Here is a 15,049-nt window from a genome sequence, read left to right on the forward strand (position 1 = left end):
AGGGTTGTGCACGTATACGCCACACACACCCACCACACAAATAGCTTTGAAACAAATGCAAAGTAAGGAAGTAAAGAATTAGAGAAAACCCATTCTAGCCAAGGTGGGTTACTAATGACAGTAGCTAAAATCCATGGATAACTCACAGTAAAAATTAACCACGTCAATACAAGAGACTGCTTTAGCATCACTGGCATGAATCAGTTCTGTGACGTCTTTGCCAGGTAAGCTGAGGCCAGGCCTCTAGGTGGGCAATGTGAGGAAAGAAGATTCTGTCATCCACAGTTCTATTTGGTGGCATTCGGACTGAGGAGAGACCAGCAATAACTAGAGGGAAGCCTTGATTCAAAGGGCAGGGTTTCTCTTTGCTGCTGGCTTTCTTTATAATTAACCAATTAAGGCCATCTCCCTGTCTCCTGTGGGAGTTCTCTCTGCCAGGAAGAATGAGGTTGCAGCCCTAACCACACAGACCTATAATAAACCATCAGGGTGATGAAGGATAGCTTCAGATATACTTAGATTATTCCCAAGAGGTGGCTGAATGTGTGGTATTCTTAGCCTCAGTAGAAATAATTTCTCAGAGGAATCAAGTGTATTCTGACACTATCTTTTAAGTCCCCTTTTATAGTCTTATCATAGGATTCTAACAAAAGAGACTGAATATTACTGGGCCTATTAAGCAACCTTGAGCCTGCAATAGATCAAACAGGGCTCCCACCAACCATGCCAATTACTTCACTAATTCTGTTATTCCGTAGCATATTATGTGACAGTATATGGGGAGGGATGAAGAAAATGCTGTTACGTATGTGAAAGATTATGTTAACTAAATCTAACGTTAATATTTATATTACTAAGAGGTATAAAATCAAAGTGCTATTTTAGTTTTCAAATCTACTAAGGATTCTACTACTAAGGAGCACACGAGCCTGCAGAGAGAGCAGTTTGTGGGATGGGTAGATAATTCAGACATCACAGGACGCAAAGACACATTACTGGACTGTTCTTAACAGAAGAGTTGATCGCAAAGTTGTCTGCCTGCTGTTTTTAGGAATATTCCATTACCACTACAGGAAAAAAAATATTTCACCCCCCCTTTCCCCTTGTTTTGAAAGAACTGGGTATTAGGCAATATTTATGTACAGAGGCATGGGAATAATAGCCATGCAGCTTCGGTTTCACAAGGGTCTTCAGATAAAGATTTAGAAATGAAAAAACCCAGCAGAAAGCAAAGGCTAAGACTTGGCTCTGTGCCAGTTGCCTTCTAATCAGAAGATGGGTCCTGACACCAGAGAGCTGGGTTAAAACAGAAAAGGGAGAGGCCATGAGAGGAGCCAGGGGCTTTTGCCACAATTGGTGAACGGGTTGGACTGACACAGTTAAGGACCAGAGAAGGCCCAGGGGCAGAGAGTGAGAAGAGATGAAGGAGAACACAGGAGGCCCTTAACGAGGTGTGATTCCTGGCTCTCTCTGTTTCAGCCCGGGGTCTGAGGCTCTTTGTTAACCAGTCTCTTACTGTGTTCAGTCGGGAGTGATGTGAAGATGAGAAGACCAGTCCTGCAGGCAGGACACAGGCTCTGCCCGTCAATGAAGGTTGTGACACCCCTCAGCCAAAGGAAAATTCCAGCACAGTTGGTCATACTGGCAGAACATTTCCGTTGGATTTTTTTTTTTCTCTCTCTCTGTGAGGAACAAGGCTGGGGCACGGGGGCCAGAACTGGGGAATGCTCTAACACAGGTCAGAATGCAGGGCTTCTTAATTAGAAACAGGGATCAAGGAGGGAGCCTGTTGTGCAGCTGTAGGAAAAAAAAAATCCTACATGGAAATTCATGAGAATGGTTGGTTGCCTTTAGGGGAAAGGTTGGGTAGGGGGTGGAAGCAGGGAATGGCACAAAAGACTCTTCCGTCTTGCCTGTAATGTTAATATTTAAGAAGAAAATTGAGTTGGGGTGTAGCTCAGTGGTAGAGCCCCTAGTCATATGCAAGGCCTAGGTTCAGTCACCAGTGCCTGGGAAAAACATGATTTTATATGTTATCTGGCTAAAACCTGATTTTCAAAACACAAGGGCTGCCTTAAAGGGTGGAGGAGTAGGGCAGTGGCAGAGCATCCACACAGCATGCCCAAGCTCTCCTACCCGAGAAATCCATAGAGAAGGGAGAGGTGGCCAGAGGGAAAAGTGGGCAGGAAGCCATGGCCAATAGCCTATCCCTTCGTGGCTGCTGGAGTAAGGCAACCAAAAGGATTAGTGAGGAGCCAGGGCAAATGGCAAGGGTCTCCAACAAGAATTGCCTGGATCACAAAAGAAGCAAATGTCAGAGGTAATAGAATTCTGAGAGAAACTTGTGAGGAGAAAACAAGCCTAGCCCACCTTTCCTGTCAGATTGAGGCTCCTCAGCAGTTCTCACAGGAGGGAGCACATATTGGCTCCTGAAACTGGGCCTGCGACCCAGGTTGCTCCTCTTAGCGAACCTTGTCCTCGGCAGTGGAGGACACAACGTGCGGGGCTCTGGGAATTCCCACGTGGAATGGGCCCCTCGTGTGGACCACCCGCAATCTCCTGCCCTCTCAAACTTTCTACCAATGCCACACCACCACACCCCTCCCTTGACTCATCCACTTAGCTCCTGAAATAGAAAGAGCTCCGCTGTCTCCCGTTCAGGACTTCCCTCAAGGATGTCCCTGGAGAGTCCCTGGGAGGCGTGAGGTCTACCTTTCCTGCAAGGAGACGCCTTCTAAGTCCGTGGTCCTAAAAGACCTCCGCGCTCAGGAAGGCCACCATCCAGCTTAGAGAGAGGCCCACCGCCCTTCTGATGTCCTCAGGTTCGAGCATCTTTCTGCACCGCACCCACCACCTTGGCTCTGCCACCAGGCTCTCCAACCCTGACGTGTGTGATGTGCTCTGGGCTCCCCCGGAGGATGCCCGCCCCCCAGGATCCCCTTCCGAAGATTAGGCGGGAGGCACGGGGTGACGGGGAGCTGAGGGTGGGAGGAGCGGGGCAGTTACCTCATTGAAGCCCTCCTGCAGGACATCCAGTAAGTTCCCGCGGGTCAGACAGGCTAGCATTGTTCCTGCTGTGGGGCTCCCCGGGTGGGGTCGCGCCGCCGCCTCCTCCTCCCTCTGCACACAAAGGCGATCAGCTCAGCTAGCTCCCTGGGATCTCTCCCGAGTCCCGCATGCCACTTACTGGAAACCGAGACCCGAGCCAAACTAGCGACTTGCACTGGGCATGCTCGCGCGCGGGCCGCAGCCGGAGGGGCCAGGCGCCCTGCTGGTTCCTATAGAAACAGACGGGCGCGCACGGCAGGCACCGAGAGGTAAGAGGCGCTAGCGGCCAGCTCCGGGCCTCCCGGGAGTGCGGGGAAGCCGAGGGCGCGCACACACGCTCCTCCGGACTGGCGCGCGCGCAGCGAGCACTCACACACGCGTGCACACAGACTCACACGCGCTGACACAGTGGGCTTGAAGCGTGAGCTTATAGTCACTACACTGCAGGTTTGGAGGCGGGCGTCCCCGCGCGTGCGCATGCACACGCGCTCGCACGCGACCTCACACACACACACACACACACACACACGTATTTACTCTGCTCACTTAAGGCTGCAAGCACCACACCACAAGGTGGGTGTGAAAAGGAGTGAGTCACAGGATTCCCCCACCCAGTTCTTCAGACTAACAGCGACCTTTTTCCACAGAGGACTGGAGAGTGAGGCAGCCAAAGGAAGAGGAAGTAGGAGGACAAGAAACAAAACAAAAAAAGAGGAGTGGGTGTGTGTGTGTTTAAGTATTAGGATATAAGCAAACAAATCATAACATCACAGCAGGAACATCAAAGATAATTCAAGGATGACCAAGGCTTTACCACCTGCCACTCTTCTCTCTTCAAAATCACTGCTATGGGGGGAGGTGGGCAAGGTGGCTGGGGGATAAAGGCTCTGGCAGAAGCTTGACACCTGAGTTCAATCCAGGCACCATGTTAAAGGTGGAAAGGGAGAACTCACTCCTCTCTGGCACAGGCACCCATATACACACATTATTCTCTCTCACACTAATTAATTAATTTTAAAAATAAAATAACTGCTGAGAGTCAGCATGGCGGTGTACACATGCGATCCTTTACTGGAAGCTAGAAGCTGGAGGATCAGGAGCTATCCTTGGCCACATAGTCGGTTTCTGGTCAGCCTAAGCTATGTGAAGTCCTTTCAATATAAAAACAATTATATACATACACTATATATTTGTGTTATACACACACATGCATGCACATGTACACACACACATACAAGCCAGACCTGGCACTCTAGAGGCACAGGCAGGTAGATCAATGAGCCCAAGGCCAGCCTGGACTACATAGCAAGTGTTTTTAAGAACACCGGTCATTTGCGTGTTCTCGGAGTAAACTTTGAAAAAAAAAAAAAAAGAAAGTCAAAAGATGTTCACATTACATTCCATCTTGTGATCCTAGACAGACGTCCAAGGCCACAGCTGGTCAGGGACACACAACTCAATAATCAAGGAATTACATATCACTTTCTAGCCATCCTGGATGCTCCCCTCAAACCCCATTAGGGCCTCAGGGAAAAAAAAGTCACTAATGAGCCAGCCTATTGAGTCTTGGTTAACCTAAGAACCTCCTCCTGGTCACTAGAGGAAAGGAAAGCCTTACTGGGGGGCCGACTGGCTGGATAGCTAAAGCTGCTAAAAACCAAAGTCTCCTGGAGAAATTGAGAGCCTCTGACCACAAGGAGCAGGAAGCCAAGTGTCAACCTGCATGAGCCAGTTGCTCTGCTGCTTAAATCCTGCGGGTTCCACCCTGGCTGAAGCTGGGGGATGCTGTAATACCCAGTCAGACTGACCCTGAGCAGCCTGTCCTATGTCAACAGACCTCTCTGTCCTTCACACTTAGCTGTGGAGTGTCATTGCCAAGACTCCTCACCACTCCCTCAGTTCCTGGCAGAATGCGCCGGGAGACTCATTAATCTATGCGTAAGGCAGTAGAGCCCTCTATGAACAGAAGCACAAAGCTTCCCATTGTACAGAACTGCATGTAGCACATCTACATACCTAATGACGCCAAAACAAAGCGGTCAGTTGGTCAGCAGGCATCAGACAGGGGTCTGCAGACGATCATGCCAAGAGATCAGTCTTTGATGAGAGCCATACCGGGAGCTCAATGCTCTGGAGGGAAAGCTTACTAAGCAGCTTAATTATCATTTTACTCTTTTAAGGCAGGGCCTCAGGTAACCCTAGCTGGTCTCCAGCTTCCTAATTAGTCAAAGATGACCTTGGATTCCTAATTCTACTGTTTCTGCCTCCTAAGTGCTGGGATTACAGGCCAGTGCTATTACACCTAGCTATAACAGACTTTTTTTTAATGTGCATCTGTGTGTCTGTGTGATATTGTGCAATGTGTGTGAAGATCTCCATGGAGATCAGACACCAGAAGAGAGTGTTGCGTTTCTTGTAGTTATAGTTAGAGGTTGTTGTGAACAACTCAATGCGGGTGCTGAGAACCAAACTCAGGTCCCCTGGAAGAACAGTGAGCGCTCTTAACCACTGGGCCATCTCTCCAGTCCCCATACTAGATTTTAAATCTCCAAAAGTAACAATTTAATTTGGCCCAACTATTTATTTCATATAAGAAAAAAACCCACACCAGGAGACAGCCTCTCAATAAATCAACAAAGGGACTGAGATCTAAACAAAGGCCTTTGAGGTCTGGGCCTGTGCCTTATGCAATAGCCCTTGATGGCATGCTGGAGAAATTAAGATAAAATCATGGTGACTTATTTCAAGGCATATGGCAAAATTTTTACAATTCCCAAAAACCTAGAGAAATAGTGTCTATTAGAACTTCCTAAGATGGAAATATTCTGTATTCTATATGTTGTCCAAAATAGCAGCTACTAGCTATATGTGGCTATTGAATGTTTGAAATATAGCTAAGACAATTAGGCAGCTAGAATTTTGATGCTATTTAATTTTAATTCATTTAAATATAGATGAAGGGGCTGGAGAGATGGCTCAGTGGTTAAGAGCATTGCCTGCTCTTCCAAAGGTCCTGAGTTCAATTCCCAGCAACCACATGGTGGCTCACAACCATCTATAATGCAGGCTGGTGCCCTTTTCTGGCCTGCAGGCATACACACAGACAGAATATTGTATACATAATAAATAAATAAATATTTTAAAAAAAAATAAATAAATATAGATGAAATAATTTCAGAATATTTTGTTCACTGTTCTACAGAGTACCGAGATGTCTCCTCAAACAAGATTAGGTCAAATACAGCATGTCTCTCATGATTAGTAAAAGCACAAAATTCCTGTTGGGCCATACAATTTAAAATTGCTCAGAAGATATGCTTATCATGTCTGGTAAAGAACTGTGTTTAGCTCTAAGGAACATGAATATATTCTATTGCAGCTTTCCTACCCCATGCTGTTGCAATATCAATAGAAGAGTTGGGACACTAAGTGGGTTAGATGGAAGTGGGTTAGAAGGAATGACTGGGGCAATAATCAATACAATGTAATGCCTATATATGGGAGAACGGCAAAGCCCTGGGAGCTGCAACCCCTCCCACTGCTGCAGGCCTGGGAGAAAGCAAGGGCTGCAGCACACTGCTCTCCACAGGTTCCCGCTTCTGCTTGACTCTGCTTCTGTTTGACCTCCTCAGTCCTGCACTATCTTAGCAACAATGGCAGGTACTTCCTCTACAAACTAAAAGTCACTCAAATATCTACTGAAACAGCAAAACTGATTTAATTTTACCGTGTTCCAAGTCCTACATGCATACATTTGAGGGTCACAATTACAACGAACGGTTTGCCATTTACATATGAAGAGAGATTGGAGGATACATATTTTGCTCCTGACCTAACTGTTGAGTGGGGAAGCCAAAGTCTGGGTCCTGAAGCTTCATAAATTATGAGCACTAGGAACTGAGCCTATGGCTACTCATGCCAGGCAAGCACTCTGGCACGGAGCCACGCTCAGAACTTTCATATGACACTTGCCACAGGAAGGCACTACTAACCTAATGTGTTTATATATGGATGAATGAACCAGTGAAAGAGACACGCATTCATGCATATGCATTCAAACCATCTATTAATAAATATAATAACATGTTTGCATAATTAAGGCTCTAAGCCTTAAACAAAGCTGTCATCTGGTGAAAACACTGCCTGTGACTCCTCTCTGTGTAAAACCAAAATGTGTGAGGTTCACACCTATGAAAAACTTAACACATTCACTACAGACTGCCATTCATGATGAAAAGATGCAGAAAGACAATTTAAATAAACCAGTAATTAAAACTATCGACGAAATAATCAATGATTCTCTGAAATAATTTCTTTTTTTAAAGATTTATTTATTATGTACTCAGTGTCTGTCTGCATGTATGTTTACAGGCCAGAAGAAGGCACCAGATCTCATTATAGATGGTCGTGAGCCACCATGTGGTTGCTGGGAATTGAACTCAGGACCTCTGAAAGAACTGCCAGTGTTCTTAACCTCTGAGCCATCTCTCCAGCCCTGAAATAAGTTCTTAATCTTCCTTCTGTTTTCTCTTATCAGTTGAGTTCTTTAAGGGCCACATGCTTACAACGTCTGCATTTACATCCAGACACACACAGAAAGACAGCAGAGACAGCAGCACAGACACACACAGAAAGACTTGTGCCCAACAAGTTGACTGACATGTCCTGGCTTCCTAACTGTGCGTGTATGTATGCACGTATGTATGCATGCACATAGTATGTATGTATGCATTACAGTGCTGGGGGTTGAACCTATGGCCTCATGCATGCTGGGTAAGTATTCTCTCACTGTATACCACATGCCTAAACTGCTCTTTTGTCTCTAGAGTCTTCCATTTGCCCATCTATATTCGTCTTAATCATTCTCAGACAATAGATTCAGAATCTTGCTCCCCCAGTGCCCATTGTCTTTACGCTACTTTCGTAGCACAGCAAATAGAAATTCTTTGTGCCCAGCTCTGAAGGCTTCCCCTGGGATCACCTCTATTCAGGCTAGAAGGCGCCGAGATTTCTCAGGCTCCTGTTCACTTCTGAGCTTTCACACTGACTCTGCTTGAGTGTCCTACACCCTACCCCCTCCGCCATCCACTTTGCCAGCATGCCTCCTTCCGGCTTTGCTTTCTCCACAAACTTCTCTGACCACACTTTTGTTTCTGGGTTTGTTTTTTTTTTCCTTCCTTTTATTCTTTTAAATGTGGAGAATTAGCAGGGGCTCTATGCATGCTAAGTGAGCGCTCTACCACTGCACTCTGTGCATCTTCTAACCACTCTTGATTTTAATCTGTTTTACTCACCTCCAGAGACCCATGGCTCATTCCTGCCCAAATGTTCATGAAGACCTTGGTCCTTCTCTTACTACCCTATTTTAAATAACAATACTCCCTCATACCCACACTCCTATGTGTCTCCGCCTGATTGATTTTTATTTTTCCTAATAGCCTTCATCATCACCTTGGATAGTCTGTGTTTATTTGATCTTTTCTATGTGGGGAGTTGGTGGGTACATATGTATGTATGTAGGTACATACATATATATATGTACATATATACATATATATGTGTACATACACACACACACACACACACACACACACACACACACACACACACATATATATATATATATATATATATATATATATATATGCAATTAAAGCACAGAGGTCAGGTAACATCCACCTTGGGTTTTTTTGTTTTGGCTTGGTTTGGTTTGGTTTTGGTTTTCTAGAACTTTTTTTGTAGACTAGGCTGGCCTCCGACTCACAGAGACCCACCTGCCTCTGCCTCTCAAGTGCTGGGATTAAAGCACCACCAACTGGCCCACCTTGTTTTTGGAGAGAAGGTCTTTCACTGGAACTTGGGGCTCACAAATTAGGCTAGCCTGGCTGACCAGCCAGCTCCAGGAGTCTCTGCCTCCTCAGAGCTGGGATTCTAAGTAGACACTACTACACTGACTTCTTCACAAGGGTTTTTGGGTTCAAATTTAGTCCCTTGTGCTTGCAGAGGAGACAGTTTTCTGAGTTATCTCCCCACTCCACCCTCCCTTTTTCTCCACCTCAAAGGATAACCCCAAACTGGCTATCTTCCTGGCACGTGACACCACATCTCACCTATTCATTTATCCTCAGCTTTTCCCTGTTCATAAGGTAAGCTCAGGGTGGAATTTTGTATGTTTTGTTACTGGTTTATCCCTGAACTAAGAACATTTATTGCCTGGCACATTGTAGATGCTAAATACAAAATTGACTGAATTCACTAACCCTTTTCTTTTAAGAATGAAAAGCTCACTGGGACTTAATGGTTTAAAGCACTTATTAATCTTGCAGAGGGCCTGGATTTGATTCCCAGAACCCACATGGTGACTCACAGACCCTCCATAACTCCAGCTCCAGGGATCTGACATCCTTTCTGATGTTCGTGGACACAGAACACTTATATGGTGTGTGTGTGTGTGTGTGTGTGCGCGCGCGCGCAGATGATAAAATGATATACATAAAATAAACCTAAAAAAGATTCAAAGATCAAAACAAAAATGGTGGCATATGCCTGTAATTCCAGCACTGGGGGTGGCTACAGGAGGATCCAGAGTTCAAGGTTTTCTTTGGGTAGATGGGTGAGTTCAAGGCCAGCCTCGGCTATAACATTATGCCTAAAAATAAAATTAAAAAAACAAAATCTAAAGGTCTAATCCAAGTCTAATAACACTGACCTATAATCCCAGAACTCTTGGGAAGCTGAGGGAGGAGGTTCACACATTCAGGGTCTAGGTGGGCTCCAGACAGAGTTCAAGGTTAGTCTGGCAATTTAATAAGGCCATGCTTCAAAATAAACAATGTTTTACAAGGCATGCAGATGTAGCTGAGTGGTAAAGTGTTTTCTTGGTGTGTGTGAGAACCTAAATTCAATCCCAAGCACTGGAAAAACAAACAAACATAAAATAGATAAATAAATCCAAAGGTCTAATACTTCGGTACTTCATCACTTAGTCCTTACAGTTAATGTAAGGCTATGGATCTTTCTTTGTCTCTTATGGCATTCACAAACCAAAAGTAACTTGTGGTATCCTTTTGTATTTTCTTTTCTTTACACATGTATTTTCTCATTAAAATCTATGTTGTGTCCCTATTATATTTTTATGTGCCAGGCCCTGCTCTTTTAAAAAGCTGAAGAACTGGAAGATCCACTTATATATACACATCATAATACCAAGACATGAAACAAGGCTGGAGGAAAGAATAGGAAAACCGAGACCTCAGCATCAGATGAGTCTAAATGAGGGGACAGAGTGCATAGGGTATATGTGATAGCCAGGAATGGGCGAAAGGAAGAAGACACAGTAGTGAGAGACTATGGTGGAAGGTTGCCAAAGTAACCACCAGACAGCAGTGCTTAATATAACCATGCCAAAGCAGATATGCAAATGTACGCTTCACATTTTTTTTAAAATCACAAATTGTCAGCCAAATAAATATCCTATGGTTGGAAATCAGACCAAGACAGCGACATCTGGTGGATGTTTTGGAAGTGACCCTTGGGTCTCTACCAGGAAAATACCTTAAGTGCACTTCTGCACTGCCAATCACCAGAGAGCTCACCATTATTAATTACACTAGCAAAAAACGATCTTTTATTAGGACCAAGGGTCCTCACATCTCAGGATCCAGATTTCTGACATTCAGCTGCCCTCTGAAGGATGTACACAAAATCTGAAATCACAATTCTTCCTTTATAGGTTACTTACTCTATAAAATGCTCATATCTGGTTATACGGAACCAACTTGCTTTGTATTGAAGCAACAAGAAAAAAAATTTGCATTGCAAAGTAATCCAACATGTCCTTTTCCTCCAAGATCATGGTTGTGAAAGCTGGGCTTCTCTTTCCAACTTCATTGGCCTTTAGTGAAATAGGAACTAGACATGACTAGTCACTGAACACATTCTTGAGCTGACGTTTAAATATTTTTTTCTGAGCCAGGCAGTGGTGGCATACGCCTTCAATCCCAGCACTCGGGAGGCAGAGACAGGCTCACTCTGTGAGTTCGAGGTCAGCCTGGTCTACAGAGAAAGTTCCAGGACAGGCTCCAAAGCTAAAGAGAAACCCTGTCTCAAAAACAAAACAAAAATATTCATTATAATAATAATAGTTTAAAAAACAAAAAAATTATTTCTGTAGGGAAGGGTTCTGTACCCTAAAAATGTTTCCTCTTTTTCTTCTGTTAAAACTATATTTTGGCTGAGTGATGGTGGTGCACGCCTTTAATCCCAGTATGTGGGAGGTAGAGGCAGGTGGATCTCTGTGAGTTTGAGGCCAGCCTGGTCTACAGAGCTAGTTCCAGGACAGCCAGGGCTACACAAAGAAACCCTGTCTCAAAAAACCAAAACCAAAAACAGAAAAAAACAAAAACCACCCCCCCCAAAAAAAAACACAAAAAAAGAAAACTTATTTGGGCTGGAGAGGTGGCTCAAAGGTTGAGTGCTGCCATTGTAAGACATCAGAATTCCATTCGGTTTCCAGCACCCCTCACATGCACAACCATACACATTTACATCAAAAATTAAAAACAAAGTCTTTGATTAAAATATATCAAATCAGGCCAGGAATTGATGGCACACGCTTTTAATCCCAGCACTTGGGAGGCAGAGGCAGGTGGATCTCTGTGAGTTCGAGGCCAGTCTGGTCTACAAGAGCTAGTTCCAGGACAGGCACCAAAGCTACAGTGAAACCTTGTCTCAAAAAAACCAAATATATATATATATATATATATATATATATATATATATATATCAAATCATTCTACTAGAATGTTATTTAATATGTAAACTGTATTGTTATACATAATAAAGGGGCGACAATAAAATACCAATTCATGGGTGAAAAAAAAGTTCCTATCTTTTCAAGTATTCTTAAGTTGCTTATTTTTTTAATATGTAAATTTTTCCTGCATGTGTCTATTCACATGTGTTCATGGTCCCCACAGAGGTCGGAAGAGGGCATCAGATCCCCTGGAACTGGAGTCACAGGCATCTGTGGGCTCCCATGTGGGTGCTGGGATTCAAATCCAAGTCCTCTGCAAAAGTAGTCAGGGCTCTTAACTGATGAGTCACCTCTCTGGCCATCAAGCTGGTTATTTTCAATGTGAGTGGTGGAGAGATTTATAAGTCCAACAACAAGGGACTGATAAATGGTCAAGACGATTATAGCCCATCTAGGCATTGTAGCGCATACTTGTGATTTCAGAGCTCCAAAGGCTGGGGCAGGAGGAGTGCCTCATGTTTGAGGCCAGCCTGTGATTTTAATTTAATTTTCACAGAGTGATTTTAATGCCAGACCTGGATACATAGCAAAACTCTGTCTCAAGAAGTCAATCTAGCAGGAGTTGGAGAGATGGCTCAGCTGTTAAAGCACTGGTTGCTCTTCCAGAGGGCCAGGGTTGATTCCCACCACCCACACACCAGCTCTCAACTGTCTGTAACTCCAGTTCCAGAGAATTGAATACCCTCCTCTGGCCTCTGTCACCACTAAGCTTGTGGTGTTATAGACATACGTGGAAGCAAAACACTCACACACATAAAGTAAAATAGTGAAATAATAAAAATGAAAGACAAATATACATGTAGCAAAGTCAACAACATCGAAGTTTGTACATAATATGATCTCATGGAAAACATTTGCATAACACCAGAAGAATATAGCCTAGAATATTCACAGTTTGCTTTTGGGTGGAAGACTTCTGGGTTAGTTTTAAATTTTAATCATACTCTGAAATGTTTCTCAAATGCTGTGTAAATAACACGTTTGAACAAACTTTAAACAATGCATATATACTGACTAGCAGCTAGAGTTTCTCAACCTTTACCTGGATTTATTAATTTCAGGAAAAAAGTAATGCTAAAGTGAGCTAGAATTCCTACAAGAAGGAGAAGCAAAAAAGAAGGCAAATATCTTGTTCTCGGCTCTACACCCTGTGGAGCATCACTGACACTTCTGTAAGGTTATCACACTCCTGACAATACCCCAGAACTTACAGAGGGCGCGCCAGGCATCGCGGAGTTACAGACTCTCATAACCACCTGAGTCCCCATCTTCAGTGTCCCTAGAAGAGCTGATTCAGGGCCACCTTAAAATAGGAAAAAATGATAAGTGAAATGCATAGGAGAAGGAAAAACTTCAAAAGCTAAATTAACCTAGGAGGAGTCAGGTCCCAACTTAACTCATCTTGGTATAAGACTTAGAAGCCTGAGGAGCAGCTAAGTTATTTAACCACAACAGGGTCTTCTCAGCTGGATTTTCTCTTATGTGTTGTGTGTAGGAGGGGATGGAGATGGTGACTGCAGAGGCCAGAAGTGGGGCTGGGTCCCCTGGAGCTGGAATTACTGGAGGTTGTGAGCTTGGCTGTTGGGAACCAAACACAGGTCCCCTGGAAGAGCAGTAACCACTCTTGACAGCCAAGCCATCTCTCCAGTTCTTCAGTGACATTTTAAAGCAATTTTAATCTAGGTTTTCACAGACATAAGAAGGGTGCTTTCTGGGCTGGAGAGATGGCTCAGCCGTTAAAGGCTAGGCTCACAACCAAAATATAAAGAAGGGTGCTTTCTTGCCCCCCCATCTTTCCTACACTTTTCAAAAAAAAATCCATAGGATGTATTCAGATAGCAGAAGAAATACCAGATGATCTGCTCCAGACACACATTTCATTCTTCAGAAACTTATTCTTTATACTCAGAACTTTTAACCTCCACAGACAGCATATACATTGAGGTGGAAGGTTGAGAAAGGGATCCATATAACCCAGGCTGGCCTCCAATTTTCTTTGTAATAGAAATTATATAAATATAGAAATAGAAATATAGAACAGAGAATATAGAAATAAAGAATGACTTTGAACTCCTGATCCTCCTGTCTTCACTCTTCAAGTGGTGAGATCACAGGTGAACATGCCACACCTGGTTTAGCATTTATAACTCTTTTCTTTTTAATTTATTCATTTATTTTATGGGAGTGCCCTATCTGCATGTACGACTTTATGCCAGGAGAGGGCATCGGATCCCACTATAAATGATTGTGAGCCTCCAAGTCATCGTTAGGAATTGAACTCAAGACCTCTGGAAGGGCAGCCAGTTCTCTTAACCTCTGATGCATCTCTCCAGCCAAACGTTTATAATTCTAAGGCAGAATTTGTCTACAGAATTTTATGTTTACATAATGCTACCTACAGCATTTTATTTGATCCTCGCTGTTAAGAACCCTTAGAAACGGTTATTTTGTTTACTCCTAGACAACACATAGAAAATAAGCGAGGGAGTTGCTCCACCAGTTCGCAGCGAAAGCAGTCTTTCAGCCCGTGTCTTTGGAACTCACTTACAAACTGGGTCTGTGTCAGTGAACAAGCCTAACGATTTCTGGGTCGGTGGTGGTGATAATGATGATGATGATGAGACGGCTGAATTGTATGTAATTCTACAACCATAGTATATTCGCATAAACTCTACAAAACCGATACTATCGACACTAATGCGCGCGCGTGTGTGCGTGTGTACGTGTGTGAGCGCTGTAATTCCCTTGTCAGTACTCATCTTCGGGGAATCATCCTCTTAACGAACCAACAGGTACATTTTGGGAGAGAAGTACGATGGGTTAAGAAAGGGAAGTGAATTACAGCTCATCTGCAAGCTCTAAAATCTGAAGCAGAACTGTACACTAAGACTCTACGGGGTTCAGAGAGAGCTCAGACCCCAAAACTTCTGCCCCTTCCCCCACCCCACCCCCGCACCTCGCCCCCTCTATATGTGTCCCTACTTCCGATCTGGATGCTCAACAGGTGATAATATTTCTCAGCTACCCAGCACTTATCGACACCTACCTCTTAAATTATCGGTCCTTTTGGCTTAGCATCTTCCAGGCTGGCGGACAAGTCTTCTGAGCTGCGCGTTTCTGCTGCCATGGAGACACGGAGGTTTGCATAGGTCGGGCCTGCTTGCCTGGGACAAGAGCCAGCCAGTG

General features: G+C 44.2%; 1 protein-coding gene across 4 annotated transcripts in view; it reads right to left on the minus strand.

Moving 5' to 3' along the window:
• Window positions 1-15,022, minus strand: part of Dixdc1 (DIX domain containing 1) — an 86,963-nt gene extending 71,941 nt beyond the window's left edge. For 2 of the 4 annotated variants that reach the window (XM_057767052.1, XM_057767050.1), the window contains exon 1: window positions 3,007-3,435. In XM_057767052.1, coding sequence (XP_057623035.1) covers window positions 3,007-3,066 — 60 coding nt within the window. In that variant the 5' untranslated portion in view covers window positions 3,067-3,435. Of the gene's footprint in view, window positions 1-3,006; window positions 3,436-13,074; window positions 13,167-14,909 lie in introns of those variants that run through there. The other 2 variants (XM_057767051.1, XM_057767054.1) reach the window with 2 other exon arrangements.
• Between the last annotated feature and the right edge of the window lie 27 nt (window positions 15,023-15,049).

Source organism: Chionomys nivalis, chromosome 4, assembly GCF_950005125.1.
Source record: "Chionomys nivalis chromosome 4, mChiNiv1.1, whole genome shotgun sequence".
Classification (NCBI taxonomy): domain Eukaryota; kingdom Metazoa; phylum Chordata; class Mammalia; order Rodentia; family Cricetidae; genus Chionomys; species Chionomys nivalis.